This window comes from Chelmon rostratus, chromosome 23 (assembly GCF_017976325.1).
Source record: "Chelmon rostratus isolate fCheRos1 chromosome 23, fCheRos1.pri, whole genome shotgun sequence".
Taxonomy (NCBI): Eukaryota; Metazoa; Chordata; class Actinopteri; order Chaetodontiformes; family Chaetodontidae; genus Chelmon; species Chelmon rostratus.
This window is the reverse complement of record NC_055680.1, coordinates 11,257,276-11,284,248: the sequence shown is the minus strand read 5'-3', so window position 1 is coordinate 11,284,248 and position 26,973 is coordinate 11,257,276. Positions and strand designations below refer to the sequence as shown.

Below are 26,973 nucleotides of genomic sequence, written 5' to 3'. Positions count from 1 at the left end.
AAGAAAGGATTGTTCCCCGGCTGCTTCGCTTTTGAAGCTCTAATAACATATTGAAACCACCTAATAAGAGTGAAATCTAATTTTCTTGTAGACCTGTCGTCTCATAAGTTGTGGCACGGTCACATTTGGAAAGTGGGACTAAAAGGACAAGAGTTACAGTCACATTTGCACTTTTCATTGCAGCTTTTGTCTGCAGGATGTCTGTTTGACAGTGGTTAAGTATATCATGTAGAATCTTTTTTAACATTGGCTGGTTTTACTCCATCACCACATGTTGCCTGACGATATTTTCAGCACATAAAAACAGCAACAAAAGAGAAGCAACTTCACAAACGTGACAGTAGATGCTAAGTCATCTTCGCTGGAGCGCAAACGAGAGGAAGGCATGACAGAAAGCATCTCGGGCAAGGATATTGGAAATGCTGAAAATCCATGCACAGCTAAAATTACACTTGTACAAATGAGTTATTTGAAGACCTCTGCAAGGAGACAGAGATACAGAGAGAGAGAGTGGCGTGACGCGTAATTACAGCTGACATTTCAATGATCTTTTCTAGATCATTTTAGGCGACACAAGAAAGAAAAAAAAGTCAGGCACAAGGACGGAAGAAGATAAAGACAGGAGTGAAGGGAGGAAGAGAAATTGATGGTGAATTATTCAAATGGAACAGATCTGTTTCTAGAGGTTGAAATTGAGGTGAGAGATCACAGGGAGGGGTAATGCATTATGGGTAGGCCAGGGGCCCTGGTCTACAGGGAGCATAATCTCCCTCCCTAGACCGAGTTTTGTATTTTCCTCTTCCTCCACCCCGCATGCACTGCTTCCTCCCGCCCCTCTCATTCACCAGTTGTTGTTCGCCGTCTCTCTCGCACGAACAAGCACACAAAACACTTTTCACTGCAAAACATCTGCGGCTTAATGACAAAAAGCGCTTCAGAAACATGAGAAATTACAGTATCTCTGTGCACAACCCTTCCACGGCTTTCAAAACAGCTGATTTGTTTGGCTGCTGCAGTCTTAAATTCAAAAATAAGACACACGAGATAAAGACCGTGACTCCAGCTATTATGAGTATTCATATTTTCCTACTCTATTAATCCACAGCAACAAAACATAAGAATACATGTGCCAAAAATACACCAAAAACAATTCTCTGCAAGAAATTCATTCACAATAAATACCAATTGAAATTCTACACATGCGCAGATGGTGGCAGTGTGGCAGAAATTACACAAAACACACAGCTGAACAGAGCCAAGGCAAATGTCGGCACAAGCAGGAAATGCTGAAACTTACCTTGGCGAGGTCAGGCAGTGAGCTGCAGTGACGTCATGCGTAGGAAAACCGCGCATCTGGCTTGAAATGACAGGCGAACGCAGCTGTTTTCTCTAAAAGCTGCCTTATAATCAAAGCGCTAACAGGCGAGCGTCCTTATGATCTGCCACATTAGCAGTAGCAGCAGGTGTTGATGATCAGTGTGGTGGCACCTCAGAGAGGTAGGCCGGGCAGTGACAGCTTGAAAAGGCCGCCTTCTACCAAAGGGTGCGTTGGATTTATGTTGCAGCATCTAGACTACGACATGTGTGTGTCGCAGCACTCGCAGGCAAGAAAACATTTATATTTTGTTGAATATTGTGGTTATATATTGTGAAGAAGAATATTTCTTCTCCTGCATGCCCACACTCTCTTTCTTATTGCAACAGTTTCTCACAAATATCGCCTGAGTACTGCAGTTCTGACCTCTGCACACAGTCTAGAAGTTTAAGATTTGTCTGCAGATACATTGTTTTTGTCCTCATGTGCTGAAGTTTGAGACCGCATCGCAAGATTCAGAAGCCCATTGAAACACCGTGCCGTATCAGGCCGTGCAGCGTAACCCCAGTCGGGCTAAACTGCGCTGAAACGACCAGATCTGAGTTGAAAAGAAGCAGCGCGCTCTCCCCTCTCCTGCTGCCGCGTTGGTGTTTGGTGTGCTATTGTACACGCCGTGCTGATTTCATTCATTCCCATCAGCCGCGCCGCCCTCTGTCTCTGCTGCAATTTCACCATCTTAACCCCGGCTGACCCTCAGCAATGCCACACAACATGCTGAGGGGGAGTAGGCACACAGTAACTCAGGTACGCTCACCCACACACACACACGCACATACATGCACACACACACACACAGTTTTTGTTCTCTCCTGCTTTCAAACACACACCCACGCAGGCGCGTACAAACAGAGCATCTTGACCCGAGGCATTTTCTCTGTCATGAAATGGAGAATCAGTTAGGGTGAACTCTAACTCTGGGTGATACAGACTGTTCACACCCCGCTACACACACACACACGCACACACACACACACCTATAGTGCATGTCCTCCCCATCTGGCTGGCTAAATCTTTAATGGCATATTCTAGTAGTCCGCTCTCTGTGGTGAATGAAGGGTTTTATTGAGCCCACAATAGCTCCACAGAATTAAGTCCCATTCAGACTTGTCAGCGCCAGCTGCTGCAGTGCCTGCAGCCGGGCTCCCCGCCGCCGCCACACAGGCCGGCCAGCCCCGTTTCCAGGACTGGGGGAGCTCCGAGGCAGCGGCGGTCCTTTGATCAGGGACTTAGATCCCCGTTTATGACAGTTCTGGGTTGTCTGGGCCATCTCTGGAGTACCGTTGTTTATTTTTACAGGGTGGGAGACCTAGATATATACGTGGGGATGGGGGAAAACGTCAGCAGAATTTAAGGTCTTGTTATTTCTGCAGCAACATACAGTCGGTTTCAAACCGTGTGCGTGTACGTTTGTGTGTGTCACCGTGCACCGTTTAGGCAAATCCCAGTCTCTCCCGTGCTTCTTTTCATTCATCTCCTCTCCTGACTGTTTCAAACCGCTCCAGGTTTCCACGCAGCGTTATCACCACCTTCACCCACTGAGGTGCCCACCTCAACTGCTGCAGCCCAAGTGTCACCGCCAGCTAGCATACACACACACACACACACCGATACACACAGCCACATGGCAGAAAGAGGAGACTTCAAAGAGAAGCTGATCTGGGGGGTCTGCAGCCCACAACTGTCACGGAGCCCAGTGCCTGGATCAGAGGGGGAACAGAAGAAAGGATGAGGACAGGAGAAAAATCTCTGAAAAGCTAAATTACAACTGTATTGATTATTGATGCAAGAGAAAAGAGAGGAGGTGGGATGTGTTTCTGTTGCAGAAAAAAGGGAGAGAGAAAGAGAGGCGGAGAGAAAAGGGGGAGGCAGGAATAAGAAGCCCTACAGAGGAAACAGAAACAGGATTGACACACGTAGTGGAGGTGTGTTTCTATCGGCCACAGAGCATCTTTGCAACAACTGGAAACCTCTTGATCCTCCGTTTGGCACATACGTCTCTCCTCATTCACCTCTGTGAATCATTCACTGGTCCAGAATCAGAATAAAAGCACTGATTTCTAGCTGTGTAACTTCGACATGAAGCCAGGCTTGATCCCGCTCGTCATCTCAGCCTGACCACTGGGAACTGGGGATCTAAATCGCACCGGTCCAGATTTTAAAAATGGCCATTCTCCTCGTTCGCCACGCGGGATGGAAAACGGCTCTCGAGTGAAATCACAGCTGTAAAAACAGCCGAATTCTTTTCATTTCCCAGGCACGTGTGAGCATCAAGTTGCCTCAGTTCATGAGACAGAGAGTCAGCTGTTACACAACCAGCTTTTTATTGGATGTGTCAGTCTTTCTTTATGAGGAGGAATCAATTGCAGCAAGTGTTTTTCAAAGGGCACGGCTGAACACAAGACAGGTGGCGGTGCTGGGCTGTTAAACACACACACACACACACACACACCACACCACACTACACCTGGGTGGAGGGGGGGCTTTTCACTAACCTGTCGATTCAATAAAGCCGGTTTCCATGGCGATAGCAGGGGTTGGCATGGTGATGGTGTCATTGACCCGGAGATTAAGCATGACAATGAGCCACGTCTGTTTTCTTCTTCTTCTTCTTCTTCTTCTTCCTCTTCTTCTTTACTCCTCTGTCTTTTGCTCTCCAGCAGTCTCAAATGTCCCCGCGAAAAAAAAAAAAACACCAAAACTTGACAAATGCCTCAAGGACGCGTATCAGCAAACAGCGTGCAGCCGCTCATCCAGTTTTTCTGCCTTTTTTTTTTTTTTTTATTCGACTTGCCTGACTGGCCTTGTGGCAGGTTTGCAGCATGTAAGAGGATAGTGGAGGATACTGTAGCTCTTATTTTCTCTCTGCTTCTCCTCCATTCAGTTAAACATGATGTAACTGCTAATGTGATAGCCCAGACCTGCTGGTTTGACTCTCATATCCTGTGGAATTTGATACACGTAACAAATTACTGATGCTTAGTATCCGGCAAAGAAAGAAATGAACACGAGTGACTTATTTGATGTTGGAAAATCTGTCTGTGGATCAATGCAATGTAGTAATTCTGAGCAAGGTGTAATTAATGCAATGTTCAAACTGGAACGAGCGCGCACACGAAAAGCCACTTGATTTTGAAGCGTGCTGTTGATTGTCCCGACAATAATTTGCACAAAGGAAATAGAGGAGCTGCTCAGAGCTGCAAAACAACTTAAGGATGGGTGGCGAAGCAGCTCCTGCGAGATTTTGGAAAACAGGATAGTGAGATTGAGGCTTAAAGGATGAAGCTAATATTCTTATCGTCACAAAATCCCAGCCAATGTTATGATCGTCCGTCTCTCAACACTCAACACTTTTCCCACTTCCCGCACAGCCCTTTTAACCTGTTCCCTCGGTTCCTACTGATGACGTCAAACCTTAAAAACAAATCATGAATATGGATTTCATTTTTATTCGAGGTTCATTAATTTCCTGAAACATCTGGGCTCTGTAGGTTTTGAAAACAGTACTCAAACGTGTGTATATAGGAGTACTTTTTAGGGACTAGTTTCAGCAGTGGATTAATACACATTTGTTGAAGTTAATAAAGTACTTGTTGGGATCAGTTAATGCTGGGTTTGGTCTTGTCATGTAGTTTGTTGACAATAAGGAGAAAGTCTAGAATATCAGCAGCCTTTTTCTTTAATCCGCAGCACACGTATCACATCATTTCATAATAGTACAAAACTGCAACCGACATTGATTTCTTTTGTAATAAAAACAGTATCCCGTGACAATCAGAGCATACTGTGAACTATCGTGGAAACTGCTGCAATGAGTGCATGCGTGAGTGAGTGCGCTGAAAATTAAATATTTCTTTGACCAGATCGTGTTTCTTTTTCGAGCCAGTTCCCCCCTCTGCGGCGCCAGAGCTTATGCAGCAAATATCAGAACAGTTGACTACGTGTTTCATTGATTGATTGACCGCGTGAGTGATTGATTTGTTGATTCATGCTGTAGCTGAGTACAATATCTTAGTCGCCTCTCCCAACTGGCTCATCAGATAAAGTGCACTTAGCCAGAGTATAAAATCCCTTCCAAGGATGAAAAACCAGAGGAGGGAGGGGGGCCGAGGAGCGCGGCTGAAACTGGAAATGCATTTGGTCCCTCTGTGCTGTGATATTGTCACTTTAGCCTCCTGCGCTTCTCACACCTGCAGCCGCTAAAGTGTAATAAGAACTACTACAACCCTCTGGTACCCAATCAAAAGAGGGACGCACACATGGCGTACAGGTACACACATGTGGGCACACACCTGTCAGCTGCCGTGCTGTAATCCACTTTAGATGGCCTCATTCCAGGCCCGCTCTCCGGCTAAGACGGGAATGTTAAAACCACCCTGCAAATATTTGGGCACTTCTTATAGTTTGGGTCCGGTAAGTTAGTGGGTGTGGGTGACAGAAGTGACAGTAGATTACACGCAAGGGTGGAGTGGCGTGAGGGTGTCTGCGCCGGCGTGCTGGCATTTGAACACCTGATTTTGTCATTTTGATAGGAAACACCAGTTGGTTTTATCCTAATCTCTATCTCACCGCACACACACACACACACACACACACACACACACACACACACACAGCCGGTCACCCACTCCATTCATCCTGCTGTATCACCGCGAGGCAAGCTGACAGAGACTTTGTCAGCAACTTGGAGAGTGACTGCTCTCTCCTCCTCTCTCACTCTCTCTCTCTCACACACACACACACACACTCACTATATGTCTCTCGCTCCGCATTACTGTAGCTCAGCCCAGTGCCTCCATCCTCTCCTGACACATCACTGCAGCACCGTGAGTCATAGACGGCCAACCAAAGAGGGTGGAGGAGGTGACCAGGTTTGAGAATCTGTCCCGTCACAGGTTCATAGAGGATCTGACGGGTCTCTAAGCAGCCGATTGTTTTCAGGCTTTCAAAAATGTATTATCTCATTAAAAAAGGTTTGATGGAGGTGTAAAATTCTCACCAGATCTCTGAGCTCATGGCACTGAACAGTACATTAAACACAAGCGTCAAAAAGCAGACTAATTGACATTTCGTGATACCCTTCAAGTAAACGTTAGCATGACCAGCTAACTGGATTGCTACCAAAACTCCATTTTCAACCAACTCTTGGAGGGACTGTTAATTGACAAACTAGCTAGCTACAGTTGATAACAGGTGGCAGCAAACGTTGTCATTTCATGCTCCACAAATTGATGGTCGGCGGCAAGAAATGAGAATTTTGACAGTTAATTATGGAAACATCCATTGATCAGGTAGTTTGAATTGAATCAGTTCAGTTTCAATACTATTTCTTATAACAGATTCCGTCACATTTATCCCAATGAGATCTCAGGTTGTGTGTTAGTTTCACATTTCTGGTGAGAAATAAGCGAGTAATGCAGTTAATTATGTCTTTTTAAGCACCCTGAGCTGAGACGTGGACCTGTCGCATGAAACATTCTGGGCTCGAATGCATCTCGTGACCTTTCCTGTCAATCAAAACTGAAAACAATGAGCGGCCTGGCCCACTTATCTACGAAACTCTTTCTTTTGGCTGACAGAGAGTCACACACAAGAGGAAATCCCTTTTCTTTCTTTCTTTATTTGGTACTTGTGTATTTTGTCTTTGGAGATGCTTGGCTCATATTCTATACTTACATTAGCACTGTTTTCTAATTAGGCTCCTTGCTTTATTGGATGTACTTGAATATTCCAGTCACAGGAGGGTTCATTTATTCATTACTTAGCATAGTTTTCTTTTTAGCCCTCTTGTTTTATTGCAAATACTTTAATATTCAGAGGTTGTTTTTTTTTTTTATCTTTCCTACTGTTGTTTTTCACCCTTTAGTGGAGGCTACATACATTAAATCTACTGCTTCACTGGATAAGTGGGTCAGATAAATGTTTATGTAATGCAAACGATGGGTCTGGATCCAAAACACAATACCCAACCTCGAAAGTGACACCTCCACCTCCTCCTCATCTAAATAAAAAAAAGAAAAGATGCAAAATGAACCTCAAATTTGTGCAACACGATTACAAAAACTGCAGGAATGTAAATGAATCCACCATGTGCATTTGTGGGTTTGGAGAGTAGGATGTTCCTGCGGACCACGCCACATGCCATCATCTGATTCTGCTCGTTCTCTGCATCTGTTCCCACTGCGAATGCCAAGGGAACGAGGAGTCCAACATGGAATGGCTTTGAAGCGTCATTGCCGCGAGCGCACCAACATAGTTTTCCTGCTCATCGGAGCTCACAGTTATCTGGCTTGTCCCTCACTCGCTCTGCATCTTCGCCCCCGGGGGGGAGGGGGGGCTGGCTTCAGCCGCATGTGAATTGCGACAAACGGAGTAAAGATCAGCTGGTCGTGGAGTTGGAGGGTTTCCAGTGATTTTTGCTCCCATCGTCCTCGAACGTGACCGATGGGAGCGCATCCAGGAGCGCGCGAGGAAAAGGCCCTGATCACTTCCGATGCCATTGAATCGGCCGCCACTCAAAAGCGTGCGCGTAGATGCCGAGGGGAAGAGTGGAGAGTCACTGGAGCTTACAGTAGATATGCCATGTGGAGTGGGAGATAATACTGGGATGAAAAGGCCACTGTTTAATTTAATGAAGCCTAATTATGCAGCTACTGTGTCGAGAGTTCTGGTTTCCGACTGAAAAGATTGTGCAGAGCGATTGTTTGGGAAGACATGATGATAACAACATTAACTTATAGCGAAGGCGCACGCCTGAATCAAATTTCACAGTCTTAGATTCTGTTCTCGCACATCCACATACTTCCCTTTCATTAACGCATTCATTTCCTTTCATTTAAAACAGCCCCATCTGGTCTATACATAAGGCAATCTGTTCCTTTTCTTAATACTACTGATTACCAAGCATTAGGAAATTTGGCCAAGGCTGCTTGTTTTGCATAAATGTGTGTCATTCAAACATTTGCTGTGCAGCAGCAGAACAAATCAGCTTTTTCTTAATGAAAACAGTGGATTATGACAAGAGGCTGGTTTTGAAATGTGCTTTTGTGGTACCAACAAAAACGTCTCCGTGGCACCAGATAGCTTCCAATATGCGGTCAGATTTGTAATGTTGTTCATCACATATTTCCTGATTTGCATGGCGGAGTGTGATTAGACGGCAGTTAAGTGTGGCGCGTTAAAAAAGGGAGCTGAAGAAATCATAAGGTGTCAAAAAGAGGATGGTTCTCGTTGCTGGAGCTCAGGATGAAATTAGCGCTGGTGTTGAAAAACAAACGATACAGAGCACTAGTTAATTAGCGAATGTGTGTCTGAGATCAGGAGTGGGATGAGCCCCCGCCTCAGTGCTTCCGAGCAGTCGCCTCTCTGAAGAGCAAAAGGGCACAAACCTGGTCCTACTTCCTTCTCTTCGTTTTCCGACAATTACAGTTAGCATCCAGCTGCTGCAGCATCCAGCTGTTTTGGTGCTGGTGGTCAACCAGTATGAGTTCACAACACTTCAAGGCCACAAATGGGTTTCCCCCTCCTAGCTGCTCTCTGGTGAACATCAGCACGCTTTTAAAGCAGCCGCAGCAGCGTTTTCCCTCCTCTTATTCTTCATATAAACAGTCTCATGAGATGTTGCGCGCTCATCCTCCTTCAGCTTTAATGCTTTGATTGCTCCTTCACGTATCTGTATGTTGTGATGTTTGTGTGTTAGCGTCTGAGGCCAGATGGCGTTTTCACCCAACAGCCACAGGTTCCGTTTGCTTGCGAACGATTGTTATGTTCAGCACTTCCTGCAAACATGAATGCGTCTCCGTGGGAAGAGAGGCGCGACATTTTCTTATTTAAACTGCACATATGTGGCGGCAGTGGAAGCGGCGGCAATTTCCATCCGAGATCGAGCTGTCACTGCGCACCACAGTGTGCACAGGGAGGGGATTCTGGTGGCAGCTACATCCCCGATGTCACAAATTGGCTGGTGGATGTCCCAACTGCACCACAGTTACGCCTGTGGCTCTGAAATTGCCTTAAATAAGTGGCACTGTATGCATCATTGAATCCACTGTTCACTCTGCGCCACTGATCCAAAAAACAGAGCCTGAAAACAGTTTGAAGGCTCGTGATGATGCACATTTCCCGCATCTCTCTTTCTAACCTTCCCTGCCCTCCATCTTTCTTTCTTTCTTTCTTTCTGTCCCTCCTTCCTTCCTTCCCGCCTTCAGGGTCTGGTGGGAGAGAAGTACGGCAGCATCCGAGTGCCGGGGGAGGTGGAGTCGGCGGAGTTTGAGATGATCTTGGATGCAGCTGTGGAGGCGGGGCTGGACACACACATCTTGGAAGAGTGGTACTGCAGGGATGAAAACTCTGTGCCACCCGCATACTACCTCAAACCCAAAGCCCAAATGCTGAAGAACTACCAGAACTCAGTGAGTGCGGCTAACGGGGGCAGGAAGGGGCTTTGATGGTGGGTGTTGCCCACATGGATGTTACTAAACAGAAGCTTTAACAGTGCTGATAATGGATTCTTGTCCTTGAGCTCTGCAGTTCATGAATTTAATTCTCCTTGAGGAACATATTTTATATGCACATACAGAAAAGAAAACCAGCTTTGCCTTCAGTTCATGAGCAAAGTCGTTTAGTCTCAGGCAGCTCTTAAGCCTTTTTGAAGTCATTTGCTTTCCTGTTTGCCAAAAAAAAATGTTTCAGTACACTTGCAGATGACCCCATACAAGTCATTTAACAGTTATTCTGTCAGCACAGTTAACTTTAAACAAAGCTGTTTAGCTTCTGAGTTCCTCCTTCTTATTTTGTGCAGGTGATAAAAATATCTGTCTGAGTTTTGCTAAGAATCGCATGTAAATGTTGCCTTTAGTTTTCAGATATCAGATATGAAGCTTTCATACTCAGATAATCTCTCAAACCCTCCACTAGAAAGCAGAATCACTCCAAAACTGATCAAATTGCTCACATATAAACACAGAAAACACACGCAGAACAATTTTCCCTTCGTTATTGCATGTGTCTGCACAGAACTAAGGAAAACGCGAGTAACCACATTTCCTCAGCGCATGACGAGGGTCCTTCGTCTAAACTCTCCTCTCCCTGCCCTCCCTCCCACTTAGATGGAGTCGAGCAGCGCAGCCAAGACCAAGAATGACAAGGCCTGGAGGAACGTGTCGGAGGAGATCAAGAGGATCTTCCGGACGGCGGTGCTGCAGCTTCAGGAGAAGGGGACCATGAAGAGCGCTCAGGCCAAGAAATTCCTTTGCTCTGGTTAGTTTCAGGTCGCCTATTTCTCCCTGTTTCTTTGTTTCATGTCCATCTTTTGACGACTTCTTTTCAAGCTGGAACACGTCTCACTGTCTCCTGTTTCGCTCGCTTTGATCTCTGCAGGTTTCTATTGTGGTTTCTGAAAATGTTTCATTTTATTTTAACGTGAAAAAATTATTGTTTGACTTTTGATTTGATGACACAGATTTGAACGCAATTCTATGAAAAACGACGGCCATGTACTGCATGTGTTTAATTCTGGAGCTGATCTATGGGTTGGTTAATCAATTACTGGAACAACAAAATAAATTTGCAGTCATCAGTTAATCGCTGTTACTGGTTTTAGCTTCTCACATGTGAATATTTGCTGGTTTAACAGATAATGAAAATAATAGTTGGTTGCAGCTAAAATATGTGAAGTCATCTTATTTATTCTAGGAAATCAAACCAATCACATATCTGATTGAAACTATGTTTAAATGGCAGCATTCCCACAGCAGGGGGCATCGAGCCTGAAATAAGTAAAGCTTCTGCTGACATGATGAATGAGAAGATTTTTTTTTTTTTTAATTTTAGCCTTCAGGGTAAAAATAATCACAGTGAAGTCTGTGTATTTAATGAGTGAGGCTGTCGCGTAGTTCGTCATCTTGTGACTAAACTGATAACGAGAGATGAGATGCAATCAGGACCGGTCAGGCTCAGCTCAGCTGATGACAGTGATTGATCGATCGCACTGTATGTTCATCTCACGGTAATCAATCCGAATAATGTGCTGCGATGTCAAGTCAGAACAGAAAACTTTCTTTTCTGCAGACTGTTTTTGTCCTGTTTTCCATTAATTTCACTGTTTGAATGAATGTTAAAATGCAACATTTTCAGTTTCTTTTCTGAAACAGAGAATCCAATTCAAAGCAATACTATCAGTTTTTCATACCTCTGTCTGAAAGGCAGCAAAAGCTGAAGGTGGGACTCTGACATTTGAACAGTTCCTCCCACTGTTTAATTTCACCCTGTGAGGTCCAATATCAGCTCGTGTCGGTATAACCCTCCATTTGGGAATCACCCAGTTATTACTGAGCTGTTTGGACAGCACTGATCTAATATTTCAAGACATCTTTTTCTTTTCATGATGGGAGATGACCTGAGCGATAACACTGTCAGGATCTGATGACAAGTCCTTGCTTTGTCATCCTGGCCTTGTTTTTATAGAGCCAACGCAGTGTGCAGCCTTTTTTTTATTGGTGGAAATTAAGAATAAGCTAATTAACTAATTGCCTCTCAAGTTTTCTAAGTTGTGTGAAAAGGAAGCACCTCTTTTGTGTCGGGAAACTGCAGTTTTTATGCACTTTAATTGAGCACACTGGGCTTTAAGCGGTGCCTGGTTTCGCTGTATAGAGGAAGTTGTGCCGTCTCCTGGAACTCCCAACTTTCCTTTTCACACGTTTCTCTCTCCCAGCTAATTAGTAGGCTACCATGTGAGCAGAACTACACAGGAGATGCTGGCAGAATTTCAGTCAGCCGGCTCTTTGTGGGGGAGCCTGTGATACAGTTCAGTGGTGCTGGCTTATGTGATTTTATCAACTTTGTTTCTTCTTAAATGAGGCTCAAGAGAAATGTATGTAACTGGAGGTTAAAGGCTTCTAAAGTCAGTTCAGCTTTGCTCCTTAAAGAAATCTAAATCCTACATCTGTCAGAGGTTTATCTTTGCAACGTTGTCCATCATAATCCAGCAGTAGTCCTTATCAGCATTGAGCCATTTTAATTTACCAAACACAACAGAAGGTATGACATGTAGAGAAGTTGAGGAGGAGTTCTTAGCAATCTGCATATGTTTGTCTTCTTTCAGCCTTGGAGGATGAATTAGACTTCGCCCTTGGGAAACAAACTCCTGCCTTTCTCAGGAAATGTGTCTGCTACATTCGCAAGATCTCCAACTTCGACCGCTTCGCCAAACTCCCCGAGATGGCCCGATACATGGACATCGTGGTCAGCGGCGATCGCGTCATGCGCAACCAGGAAGCCTACGAACGCCTTCTGAAGGTGCGGGACGAGTTCATCCCTACGGTCGTCGCTGCCTCCAACCTCCGCGTCTACTCCTCAGTCACTCACTGCGACATGAAGTTGGGCTACTCCCAAGAAGTGGAGAGCAACTACGTGGAGGGTCTGTGTAAACAGTTCTACGAGGACATGGTGGACATCATCCAGGCCACGGTCCAGCAGAACTTTGACACGGAGACCGACCCGCTGTACGATGAGATCCTGCAGCACCTGTCCCTCTGCAAAAGCTACGCCGCGCTCTACGAGTTCAAGACAGAGTCCTTGGATTACATACAGGAGTATCTTATGCCGTCCAAGGGGAGCCGAATGAGCCCTCTGGTGGTCTACGGAGGACCCTGCACTGGGAAGACGTTGCTGCTATCTGAGGTGGCCAAACAGGTGAGATGTGAGATAGAGAATGATGTTGCATATCTGTCGTCTTTTGTGTGATGCCCACCTGCACTTTGGCCGGCCCTCGCAGTCCGTTCACGCTCGTCTGTCTGTCCGTCTGATCCGAGCATGTGTCCATCTTTGTACAACAGCGCATGAGGGGGCGTGCAACTGTTCATCTCTTCTCATCAAACGCTTGCTTGACCATCTGTGTGTCTGCCAAAAGGCTCCCCATCGCCATGCAGACGTCTCTGATTTCCTGTGAAGCCATGCATGTGTGTGTGTGCACATCTGCCTTTGACTTTTTGGGTGCGTATCGGTTTGCTTTTTTAATTTGTGTGAACATCTGCACAGATTTCCACAAAGTCTGCATGCATTTGTTTCTTTAAGTGAACGTGCGTGCGCGGCGTTCTCTGTGCACTCTCTGGCTGTGTGTGTGCCATCTGGCTGCCCGGCTACATTAGGATCACACCATCGCCAAGATCACACCACACACACCCACAGATCTACCCCTCCTGTCCAACCTTTGCAATAACTGTCACATTGATGCTCTCATTTATTGTAGGAGCCATTCACCAGGGGATGTAAGACTGAAAGTAAAGATAGGAAAGTGGCCAACACCACGAAATGTGCATACACACACTCATAGAACAGAGGTTAGTGGTAGAGGAGACAGGTGAGGCAGGAGCAGGTGTGTAAGAGAACATGGACGAAGATTGATGAGAAAAATGTGATATTTCTGCAGTAATTCCTATTACAAACGAATCTTGTTGCTTCAGTGCACCAGGGGCATGTGTCTAGTTTCCGTCAGGGGAATTTACCTTTTTTCTTAGAGCCTGTCCTGATTTCCGTGCCATAACTTTTTCAATCATCTTTGTTCTTTCATGTTTTCAAAACCAGGTGGATCTTTCAAAAGCTTCCTTGTAGCGCGCTGGCAACCACACCGCGTCCTCAAGTGAAAAACGAGTTTTTGGCAACAGAAAAGAGGAAAATCTGCATTCTGAAATCGTCGGAAAAAAGTTTTTAGAACTTCCCAAAAAGCTAGACGTCAGTATAATCCGTTTGAATCCGAAGTGACTAGTCATTGTCACAGTCAAAAAGAAATATAGGAAATGATTCATTCAAATGATTTAAATGGTTGAATGACGAATCAGATACTGCCCACACTGATTAACCAACTAATTTAATAACACAACCCTATCGTACTAATACACGTACAGTATGTGAACAGGCTGCCCTCTTCAGGTGTTCTGCCCGTGTTTCCATTCACTTAAAAGCTAAAACAGGACTGGATCATAAAATATGTGCCTCCAGAGCCACATTCCTGCAGTTGGTTGAAGTTTCTCTCCACCATGTCGTCTTGTGTGTTTAAACGGATAAAACAAAAGATAATAGTTTGAAGTCCTGTGTGGCCTCGCCGTTTGGAGGAGACAGGGATGTTATTAGAGTTAAGCCCGTCTTTAAGGTGCAGAATGAGTGCAGAAGAGTTCTGAAGCCTCTGTGCTCGAGTCTGCAGGGTGTAATTCACACCTGACCTGTTTGGTTTGATTCATCTGAACCCTGGAGCGTTTGTGTCTTTACTTCTGAGGTCAGACCACATCAGATCTGATCGTAGTGTCACGCCGTACAGACCAACCAAAGCTTATGTGATGCAAGTATGTGTAAAGTCAAAAGCTGAAAATAGACAAATTCATCCTTGTCAATCTTTTTTATCATAGCAGTCATGGAAAAGAACAGGTTATATTATGGACCAAGAAGAGTCAGTTATAATACGTGCAAATAGCAGAGCAGCTGAAGAAATGTGTTCAAATATAGATTTTCAATAGTTTTCTACATTTCACATTAATATTAACATTAGACTGAAGCTCCTTTTAACCACACACAGGAAGATAAACTTAAACAATGAATTAATATCTGGTGTTTGATCTATAATTCAAGCCAGTTCACTGAGACAAGAGGAATCCAGGTCATTTGGTCATCTAGGACTCATTGTCGGCAGAGTTTTGTACAGTGATCTGTTTGTATTGTTTTTACATTCTCACAGGTGCATACACACACTTTATTGAGAAAGATAGTGAGTCTGTATTAACCAAGCGGCAACCTCCCGGGCTGAAAAATAAAGCAACAACCTAGTGCAAAAAATTGCAGTTCCTCGAATGGCCACTTGAGGACCCAAAGGCAAGTCAGTCCCATAATAAAATACCCAACGTTACAGCAGAAATAAACATGTTTCCAGACTGATTTTAAAAAAGGGTTATGTTTTTTTAATAATAATGCTTGACGTTATGCATAATTATGAGCTTTGCTGCTTTGAGTGACAGCTACCTGCTAGGTGTCAGCAACCAGGCTTCATTCAGCCGCCGCAGCTCCACCTACGTTTCACCACTTTGTCTCAATGTCAAAGGGTAATATGGAAGTATTTTATGTTCACCATGTTAACTAAAGCTTTGTGATGAAAACGTCTGTAAGGTTGCCAAACAGGTTTCACGTCATCAGCATGCACAGTTGCAGAATAAGAATAATATCAGATGATTACAAATTACGCTAGTTATTAAATAGACTATGATAGCATAAAATACAGCATTGTGTAATTGGGTTCCTAACAGTGCGATGGCTGCTTTGGCACATTCAGAGAATATTGCCGATGCAGGAATGAGCCTTCAGAGACTATGCTGAATTTCAGGCCAATGATAATGGCTGGTATTCACTGTGCGTAAGAATCAGGTTATTTAAAGTTGAGTAATTGTGGGTGCACCATCATACAGATTCACAAAATCCATGTTGAAAGAAAATGCAACCTGTCCAGTTTTAGCATTACCATTTTATAGCTGTATGATCTTGTCTTTCAGCTTCATTCAATGAAACATATGTAACATGTGACATATCACAGTTACGTACATATTAGTTTACTCTAACTTTCCATAAACAGCTGAGATGTATAAGACGTAGTAATATATGAAAATCAAACTGGCCGACAGAAAAATTGTATATGAGTTTTGTACAAATTTATACTCTTTAATACTGACAGAATTTTATAAATTCAGTCTCACATAAACACACTCACAGACACATACACACAGAGACAGTGGTGTTTCTATCACTGCTGGAGACATTACATAGATTAACCCAAGGCTTCACACTAAAATGTAATGATGTAAGTTAAGGGGAATTGCATTTTGTCCCCCTAAGGAAGGTGAGTCCTCAAAATGTGACTATGCAAACACATTTATGTGTATGAGTAATACACATCCACACACACAAACACACATATAAAACATTTAAAACTGCAAATACTCTACAGACAGATACTGTGTCTCTCTCACACAAAGCTAAATGCTGACATCATCAGTGTTGCCCTAAAAGTATCAAGTAACATCTTAATGTTTCAAAATCTCAGCTGGGCCGCCTCCTGAATTCATGAATGAAATTATTTTAACAACGAAGCCTCAAAATTGTAGTGGTGCTCATTCATAGGATGTTTCTCATGATGAAAGAAATTATTCATATATGAATTAAATCTATGTATTAATGACGCTAAGAATGTTTTCAAGACATTCTCAATGTCCCATGATAATGTTCATTAGGAATGAATATTACTGAGTTTTATGCATTTTATGCCTAATAAAATTGAAATTTGGTGTGGTACAGATATACTGTCACGAGGTAAACATGTATTACACCACTGCTTTCTGTGCTGATGAGCCCTACTTCATACTGTTAGAATAACAATTAATTAGATCCTTCTGCCCTCACTCTAGCTCTGATTATTTCAGTTGTTTTGATTGTGCTTCTCTGACCTGAACAAGTAGAATTCAAGTAAATGTTACTCACAGTAAATATAAACAAATGTCTGAAAATATTCTCCATCTTAATTTTTGTTTTGTTTCATCATTCATCATATGTGTTATGAACCCTAGTGTTAAACTTGTACTCTTTTCTAAGATTCTCTCTGTGCTGTTTTTCAGGCCTACACATGGCTGCAGAAAGAGATGGGCCCTGAAACCGACCCGGTGGTCATTGTCCGTTTTATTGGCTCCAGTCAGCTCTCCACAGACCTACGCACCCTCCTCCAGAGCATTTGTGAACAGATTGCACTAAACTACCGCTGCCTGATTCACTTTTTGCCTAACAAGATCCAGGAGATGAGGGAGCTGCTGATCAACCTTCTTGGGGAATCTTCATTCCACAGGCCCTTGGTCATTGTCCTCGATGCCCTGGAGCAGCTGTCAGATGCTGATGAAGTTCGCAAGCTGTGGTGGCTCCCCATACACCTGCCTCGGACAGTCCGCATTGTAGTCTCAACTTTACCCAATAAACATGGCATCCTGCAGAAGCTTCGACACCTCATACACGATGAGGGGTATTATGTGGAATTAATCCAGAGGGACCGCAAGGTCTGCAGCCAAACATTAAAACAGCAGTTGCTGGGGGTGAAGAGAAAAGTCACCTCAGGCCAACAGATCTATGTCAATGAGGCCCTTGCCAAGTGTACGTTGCCAATGTTCGTCAATCTTATCTACAGAGAAGTAGTTCATTGGAGGTCTCATAAAGATGTGGACGATAGGTCCCTGTGCTCCACAGTGCATGAAAGCATTGAACAGCTCTTCTACTCAGTTGAGAACAAGTTGGGACAAAGATTTGTCTTCAGAGCATTGGGGTATATTACCATGGCCAAGGCTGGCCTAACTGAGGTTGAGCTAGAAGATATTCTGTCCCTTGATAATATAGTTCTTGGTGACGTCATTGTGGCAACTTACCTCAAAAACCCGTTGAGGATCTCTTATGATTTGGTTGCAAGGCTCAAAGAGGAGCTGGAAGGTTATCTGGTTGAACGTCAAGTACGTAACGTCACCTTGATGGTTTGGGCCAACAGACACCTGCATCTCATTGCCCAGAAGCTGTACCTTAGCAATGAGGAGGACGTACATCAAATGCACAGCCTGCTAGCTGAGTACTTCTTGGGGGCATGGTCAGGAGGCAGGAAAAAGATCTTCACTTACGATAACAACCATTTCACTTCCCTGAATATATCTCACCACAAAAACCCTCACCATCAGCAGTCCCATGAAAAAGCCTGCTCAGACAAGTACTCATATGACAGGCAAACTCCTGAGCAGCCATGGGTGTTCCAGTGCAACCTTTTGGAGCCTGACATTTTCTTTGTCAACCACAGGAAGATGACAGAGCTGGTGTACCACCTTACCAGAAGTGGGCGCACTGATGACCTGATGTTCGGCGTCATCATGAACTTCAGCTGGCTGTACACAATGATCAAGATTGGCCAGTTTGAAAAGGCTTTAACAGACATTGACCTAGCTTACAGCTACACCCAAGAAAAAGAACTGAAGTTCCTGGCCACCACTCTCCGTAGCATTAAGGTGAAAGTGCTGAAGAACCCTGCATCGCTGTCTGCAGAACTGCAGCAAAGGCTTCTGCCTGTTGTCACCTCCCTCCCCAAGCTCAGACACCTCCTCCTGGAGTGTGACAAAGATGGCCCGAAATACTGCTCTATTGTGCCTCTCCACTCCTCTATGGATGTCACCTACAGTCCAGAGAGGCTTCCTTTGTGCTCTAGCTACATGCAGATTGTGGAGATCTTGCCCACTCTAGCCCCAAACATAGTCCTTGTAGCCCTGGAAGATGGGTCTGTCAGCACCTGGGATGTAGAAAGCAGACAGCTTCTAAGACAGATTGACACAGCCAGATCAGTTGTACTGGGAATCAGGCTGACCACGGATGAAAAGTATCTGGTCGTGGCCACAACCAAAAACACGCTCCTCATCTATGATAATCACAAGTCCTGCCTTTTATCTGAGGTTGAAATCAAGGGGTCCAAGCATGGTGGTGTCACTGGTGGGGTGGCTTTCATCAATGGATTTACTTTGTCCACCCATCATGCTTTGGCTTGGCTTGAGGCCAGTAAAGACGTCAACGTTATTGACCTACTCTATGGTTGGCCTCTTTACCAGTTCCATTGCTGGTATGAGGTGACTTGTGTCCAGTGCTCTCCAGATGGGATGTATGCCTTCTGTGGCCAGTACCTCAACACTGCATCCATCTTTCACCTGGGAAATGGGGACAAGTTGGCCACCGTGACCTCAGACTTCTCTGGGGGATTTGTAAAGTCCATTCTAATTCTGGACACCCTTAACCAAATGGTGATGATTGACAATGAAGGCAGTTTGTCAGTATGGAACACCAAAGAGATCACCAACCCACGGCTGATGGAGGATTATGATTGTAGAGGGGATGATAGTGAAGTGGTGAGCATTGAGTTATCTGAAGACCAGCGCTCCATTCTTATTTGCAAGGCCAGAAGTATCGAGGTTCTGGACACAAAAGTATGGAAAATGGTAGAAAAGTTCAAAGCCAAACGTACCGAACGCTTTGTGGCTGCTGTTCTCTCCAAGAATGGACAAAGCATTGTGGCCTCCATGGAGAACACCTCCTCCATATTTGTCTGGAGGAGGGACAGTGGACAGTGCATGGCTAGCCTGATAGAGATCTCAGGGGCTATTGTTAAACTCATTAAATCAGCCCACCACAACCTGCTCCTCTCTGTTGCCAGCAGTGGAGTGCTGTCTGTTTGGGACATTGATATCATCACCGCCATGTCCAACATTGACAAAACAGGGAAGAAGATCCAGACATTGCAGCTGTCCGGCAGAGAGGATTATGTGTTTACCATGGACGGTTCAGAGGCTGTCCACAAGTGGAACTTCAGCACTGGCTTCATTGAAACAGTCTTTAAGCACGAGGGCATAGTGGAGAACTGTGTCCTAACCTCCTCAGGGGATCTCATGGTGACTTCAGATGACAAGTCCAGTCAGTACATCTGGCAAACCAACACCGGAGAAAACATCTTCCGCATCAATGGACAGAAAATATCACAGCTGTTAATCACCCACAACGACCAGTTTGTGGTGTCTCTCTGTGAGCAGAACGCCTCCAGAGTCTGGAGGCTCGCGACTGGGCACAAAGTGTGCAACATTTTAGTCACTCTCCAGAATGCACTGGTCACTACGGCAAACACTTTCCTTGTGGGAACCTCCAAAAACAAGCTCCTTGCTGTCAGCCTGTGGTCGGGCAGTGTGTCCAAGAAGTTTGTCTGTGATGATGGTATTACCATTGTCAACTTCAAGCTCATTCCTGACTGCCCCGACTGTGTGGTGTTCATCACATCCACAGAGACCGTCTTCATCTGGAGTGTAGCAGATGAGTCGGTCTGCAGGCGAGTCCAGCTGCCCACCAACTTCCTCAAAAATCTAGAGGACTTCCAGATCTCACCCAATGGGAAACTAGGAATTGTCTCCAAAGGTGATGAGAATATTAATGTCCTGGATCTCCACAGCGGGAAGCTGAGGCTTGTCCATGCCGCGGGTATAATTTGGCGTCAGAAATTATCAAGAGATGGACGTTATCTAGTGTATGTCTGTTTCCGGAACTGTGATGAAGACGATGATGCCGGTGTTGTGTCCAATCTCATCGTGATGCGCCTTGCTGATGGTAAGAGCATCGGCACATGCTCCTTGTACAAGACACCCACCTTCCTGTCTCTCTCGCAGCGAGCACTGAATATTATCATTGGCTTCGAGGATGGCAGCATCGGCACGTACACAGTAGTGGATCGTGTTGATGCTGCCCTCAAGATAAAGATAGCCACCTCCAACAGCCGACAGATTGTCAACAATGCCTCGCAGAAGGTGCGGCCCAAGTGCGGCAACCATTCCTTCAAGACCGTTGCCGACTGCATTTGGAGGGAGTCAACTGAGGTCTTCTCCAGAGACAGCCCTATCAACGTGTCTGACTCTGGTGAAGGTGAGTCGACCACGCCTACAAAAAAGACTGAACTGTTGCAGTGAGAGGTGGAGTCAGGGGTGGACAGGCAGGCGGAGATAAGTGACAAAGTTTAGAATCTCTGGGGTTGCAGTTGATTCTTGTTTACAGCCACGTGATTCAGCTGCAGATGTCAGCCCTCTGGGTAGTTAATGGGCCGACCATTTTAACGCTGCACTCAAATTATGTATTACTCACTTCCAACTTATGATAAAGTTTCTCTTTGTTTTACACACGAAGACTGTTAGAAAAATACTATGTTTTTGAAAAGAAGAAACATGTCAGTTCTGTGAGGTATTAGTTTGCCATTATGTGTCCTTTTGCATTTGAAGAACAAAGTTATTATTCAAATGTCTTGTTCAAAATTCATTCCAGTAATCTTAACCACTTTCATTGTACACTATCTTTATTTACATTGTGCACATTAAGTCATAATGTTGTTCCTAAAACAAAAGAGCGTAAATATGTTTGTATCAACATCAGTCGGTACTGTACAAAAAGGAAGAACTATGAACATATGTACATATCCCTTTTTGGCTGCTGCAATATGTGCAACTCCTTAAAAATGTTATGTTGTGCTTAATGCAATCAAAGTGAGTGCCTGGAATTTAAAATGTTCTTTATGTGCAGATTACAAGATTTATGAAAATGCAGGGAATTTGTAAACACAGTATATACACACAGTTACATACTACTTGCATTGATGTTAAATCTAAACGATCAGTGTACTGAGATCCAGTCAACAACACGAGAGGTCGACGGCATTGCTCTTTGTAATGGTAGCTGTAGAAATTTCTTGGAACAGTTTACGTCAATTTGATGTGAATTTACCTGCAGTTCCATCAGTTCCTGTGCTGTTTGTGTTAAGGGAAACACCACTATTGAGCATACAGTGTAGCATAGCACCATACACATTCACGCCTTAACCAGTGTACTTGCTTTAGGTTTAGTGGAGTTTGTTCAAATGTTCCAGTAGAAAAGGACAGAGTGACTAGCCCAATGTTTTACTGAAGCAACTTGGCCACGTGAATATATTTAGAGGTTTAGACAGTTGGTGGAAGCACTTTATGAGTGGTTTGTGAGAAATTATTAGATTTATTCATATGAAACATTGTATAAATTGTTTAAAGTGATCTAGAGTTGTCTTAAAATCGTGGTATTGGATTTGCCTACAAAAATACACAAGGCCATCCGGGTACTTGCAGGCTACAGCGGACTCATTTGAAATGCTACACTCCCTCTTTGTATGCCTGTTATCAATACAAAAACTGAGAGCAGGGATAGGACAGTCTGTGTAAGATCTGGTTTGCTGACAATCCAACAGAAGAGACGAGTTATTTATGAGGTTGTACCTTGCAGGTGCCGTGATCGCTTTTTTTAAAAGCATGTCTGTATTAACCTAAAACGCAATTCTGAGCTCTGATGAGACCAATCATCTGCCAGGCATGACTGAAAAGAACACACTTACACTTTGATATATACTTTTTAAGGGCTATTCCATCTTATTGTATGTTTACTAGTTTTGAACTGTTGAGATAATAATGGCCCTTGGATAATTTCAAACCGGGTAGCAGCATCAAGCTTTAAAAACTTTTATTTCCCCACAACTGAAGAGTTTCTAAATTGAAAAAAAAACCCAAACATATTATATCATGTAATTGCCAAAGTCCCGATTATCGTTTGTGTTTCAATTTGTTGACTGTCTCATTTGTTTTTTGAGGCTTGTACTGTAATTATATTGGTACCAAATTGTTTCAGTGTTCTACTGTGATTATGTTTATGATAGAGAAAATGTGCTATCTTTGCGAAAAAGTTTAAAAAGAGTCCTCTTATAAAATATATTGGAATGCCAGTTTAAGAGTATATTTGAATGTGTCCATATGGAAGCCAGTACATGGTATTATTGTATGTTAAGTAACTTGAATGACTTTTAATAACTTACATGTTTGCAACTCATAGTTGACATACTGGTATAATGAATGTTTCTATGGTATTCTTTGTATTGTCAGGACTGACTTACCTGTTTAGAGATTTATATTTTCATAAATGTTGTACTTACATTTTGTTACAGAGTTGTTTAACTGGAATTCAAACAGAAAAGAAACTTATGTCTGAAGCAATATGAAACTAGTGTGTATGCATTGTTTGTATGAAACATTTTAATGTAATAAAATGGTTCACTTTTTGCCTCCACCGCACCGCCTCAGGCCTCTCACTCTAATTAGAGGTTGATACTAGACATTGCAATCATGCTTCTGCTTTTAGACACCCAAGTGTTTTATTTACTTTGATCTCAGCCAATGATTGATGTGAATAAACTCACTTCTAATTGGATACAATTAGCCCAGTCCTGATGTACGGTATAAGCGAAATTGCAAAACATCCTGTAAAACAGGTTTTTCCTGGAGGTGGGGGGGTTCACAGAGTCAGGAAACACTGACAGGGAAACACACACACTGACTGAACGGAGCTGTAAAATGATTTGATAGGCCAGTAATTGCCCTTCTGTGCTTGATGCCGAACGCCAGACAAGCGTGGTGAATATTTCTCCAACACTGGCTGACATTGTCATTATAATTAGGCGATGTGTGCTCGCGCTGCACCTGTACAGCGACACACACACACACAAAAACTTGCAAGGCAAACATATCCAGGATCAAGCTGTGATCGGCCAATAAAAGCCTGTTGCTTTGGGCTACCATTTTAATTTCCCAGTGGTGTCACTCTAAGCCAATCTGTGTGTGTGTGTGTGCCCTGTCTCCACGGCAACATCAGGTCCACGGCGGTGACGGGCTAGGCCACGCCTCTCATTGTAATGATGGTGAGCTCATGTCTGTTGGCTATTGGGGCTGCTTCCAGCCCTTATGACAACAAGGGCTTGACTATCGCTAGCACATTCCACCTGCAGCGCCACACAGGCGTATAATTACACCACTTGTTTGTTGAGCAGGAGGTCTCCACAGGTCACGCAGTGTGTTTCTGTGTGTGCGCCCTACAGTAGGTACAGTATGACAGCGCCGCTTATTTGCTCAGCCCCAAAATAGCCTCTTCATTGTCAGCTGCGTTTACTCTATAAGCCAGGGCCCTCCTTTTGTCATCCTCATATTATTTCAACTGCAACCTGGATTTTCATCAGAGAGGAAACCTATGAGTCACCCATATTTCTCTCCCTCCCCCCTCCACTCTCTGGCAGGCCAGATAAACCAGCCAAGACCGAACGCTAACGTTTCTGGCAGCAGCACAGAACCCTGCGCAGCATAAGCTCACAAAATCCTCAAAAAAATCCTCCAGTTGTTTGAGTAGCCCGTGTTTGACTAGCTAAAAGCCTTCCGCCAAATATGGCATGTTTGCACAGGGTGATCGCACCAATTTTAAACCGCTCCAAGACAAGAGCGCACATTTTACAGAGTGCTGTTCCTTGTCTGCGAGGTGCGTTATAACAAATCTAATCACTGGGACACAACAGGAAGAGATGGCCGCTCGTTTCGTCCCTTTTATCTCATATTCTTTCCCAACGTTTCCTCATTGCCTGAACGTGAGACCCCGGTTTGGAAAGATAACCACCAACAAGCCCTGACCTAATTCCTCAGAAGCATGCTGGGAGGAGGGACACTGATATGTGAAGGCTTCCTTGTCCTGGTTGTCTCTGTTTTGATGTCAGGTGAGCAGCAGGAAATGGGAGATGTTAGGGGCTGTTTGCCTGTGATAGGTTAAAGAGATTAGAGGGTCCACTCTGCACTGCTGTGCTTGTTTTTTCTTTTTTTGTTTTATCTGAAGGCACACGACAGAGGACAGAGGAAATTAAACACACTACCGGGTGCAGACAATGGCAGTTAAAAGCCCACGTGTTGTTCTCCACTCACCCATGGAATCAATAATTAATCAAATCGTGGGTATTGGTAGATGCTTTTCTTCCTCTTTTGATTTGGAACAATAAAACAGTCTCAAAGGCGCCGGTCCAGCAGTGACTCAGTGCAGACCAAAGTCCATTTATTTTTCTGCCAAATGAAACGTCACTGCCGAAGCCAAACAGTGTCTCACAATGAATCAAAGTTATTGCTTTTTGGTGTGAAGCGTCGTTGAAATGACGAAGGCGACAAGCGTTAAGATGGAGTCTGAGGTCCTGCGCGTCCGAGATAAAGATTCAAATCATTTCTCGTTGTTTCTGCAGGAGAGAAGGCCAAGGCGATGATGTCAGTGTTTCTCTGAGCCTTGAATAATCTTTGATGTTTGTGGCTGTCAGCCTGCTCCGGAGCTGTCAGTCGTAGCACGTGATCATCGGCACATGAAGATGCAATTACATGATAACTGTGCAAACTCTTCTGATGAAGATCATGTGATATAAATGAACATGGTGTCTGATCTTAGATGTTTTGTAAGCATTTTGATATATTTATTATGATTATATAGGTATTTAACAGACAGATATGAGAGTGGTATCAATCTTATCTTATTTGTTAATGTTTAACTTAATTAACTTAATTTATTTATATGGTCTTTTAGCTGTTTTAACTTCTGGCAGCTCAGTGTTAAAGTTTCATTCTGGCTCTTTCGCAAAAAGAAAAATGTAGACCAGGAGGAAGCAGCCGAGTGGAAACCACTGGCCGTGTCTTTGTAAATGTCTAGAAGGGCTCCACTTTGCATCTGGCGTGTCACATTGTTGTCATGTTTTGTGTCTCAGCCAGGATGTTCGCCGCCATCCTGTCACCCACGACCAGAGAGGGAAAACACCTCCAGTGTCTTTCAGTGAAATCCTGAGTATTTCTTCTGAAAAGCCTAAAAGTGCTTTCACATTCCTCCCCAAACACATGCAAAACACATATTTTGCAGCTAAAGAAGAATGCCAGTTGTCTCTTTTAAGAATTAATTAATGTAATTTCCAGCTTTAAAGAGCAACCCGGAGCAACTTCCTCCCCATAGTCCTCTTTTAATCCATTTACACCTGCATTTATGTTCGCTTTTGTAACTTCATCTCCACGAGGCAGCGCCAAATGAATTTCTAATGCAGGATATGATTTCTATTCCTGATGCCTCCGAGGATAAACTTCCTCGTCTGTGCGTCTGTAAACACTCAAGATGCTTTTTTTTCCTTTCCTGTTGTGAGTCATCCTCAGTCTATCAAGTCATGCTAAACAGTCCCCTCTCAGCACTTCAAAAAGATAACACATTTGTTCATTTCATATCCTCCACAGAGCGTCACTTAAGTGGGATAAAGCGCCTTGCTTAGAGATTAGCACATCAAAACTTCATTACAATGTAAAATAATTCATACAGTGGAATTATCGCCCTCAAAACATACCTTTTCAAAATAAAAATAGCAACTTTTATGTGCATTTTTTTCAGTGTAAATGTTGGATCAGGCTCACACATAGTCTTACTGCATCTGTTTTTTTCCTTTTTCTGGACTGGAGCCAAGTTTTGTTAAGTGGGTAGCAAGTGGTAGGGGTGGTTCCACTCTAATCGCATCCAAGTCATATGATCAACCAAGTCACTGTGAGGAGGCAGGTCAGGTTAAGCCGAGTCAAGCTGCACGCAGGTTGCCAGGTCAGGACAGGAAGTCGGGTATATTAAAGCCTCTATGGTGTTTTGACGGCGGACTGTGTGTATCAATGTGGGTACATTTTGACCCCAGAGATTCACCAGTATATCTCATCTGCAATACTATCCAATGTTTTAAAAAAAACGTCTATCCCCCTGATTTTTGGGAATCAAAATGTGCATTTTTCTGTTTTATCTGTTTAACAATTTCTTTAATCTGACCCCTCAGATTTTCTTTGGGACCCTAACCCACTAATTGGGAACCACTGTGCTAAAATTAAGTCATATCATCCAGATTTATGTCTGTCTTAAGGGGTGTAAAATCAGTTTTTCAAAGTTAAAGGCACAAGTTTAGTTTGGATTACATAGACCTATATATCCAAAAACGGGTATTTTCTTTTCAATGTTGCGTTTTGATTTCTTTAACCTCGTTTGTAAAGCACGTTGTTAATTTCACTTTAAGTTTACAACTTAGTAAGAACAGTTTTATAAGCTCTATTAACCGTTCAAGCTTTGCAGCGGGGTTCATGAGTTTTATTTTGAAA

General features: G+C 43.8%; 1 protein-coding gene across 1 annotated transcript in view; it reads left to right on the top strand.

Annotated features, from left to right (window-relative positions):
- LOC121626840 (NACHT and WD repeat domain-containing protein 2) overlaps positions 1-20,916 on the top strand; it is a 40,759-nt gene extending 19,843 nt beyond the window's left edge. Inside the window, exons 5-8 of the mRNA XM_041965542.1 lie at positions 9,580-9,783; positions 10,480-10,630; positions 12,474-13,063; positions 17,020-20,916. Of these exons, the coding sequence (XP_041821476.1) occupies positions 9,580-9,783; positions 10,480-10,630; positions 12,474-13,063; positions 17,020-20,916 (4,842 nt within the window). The remainder of the gene's footprint in view (positions 1-9,579; positions 9,784-10,479; positions 10,631-12,473; positions 13,064-17,019) is intronic.
- Positions 20,917-26,973: the final 6,057 nt, after the last annotated feature.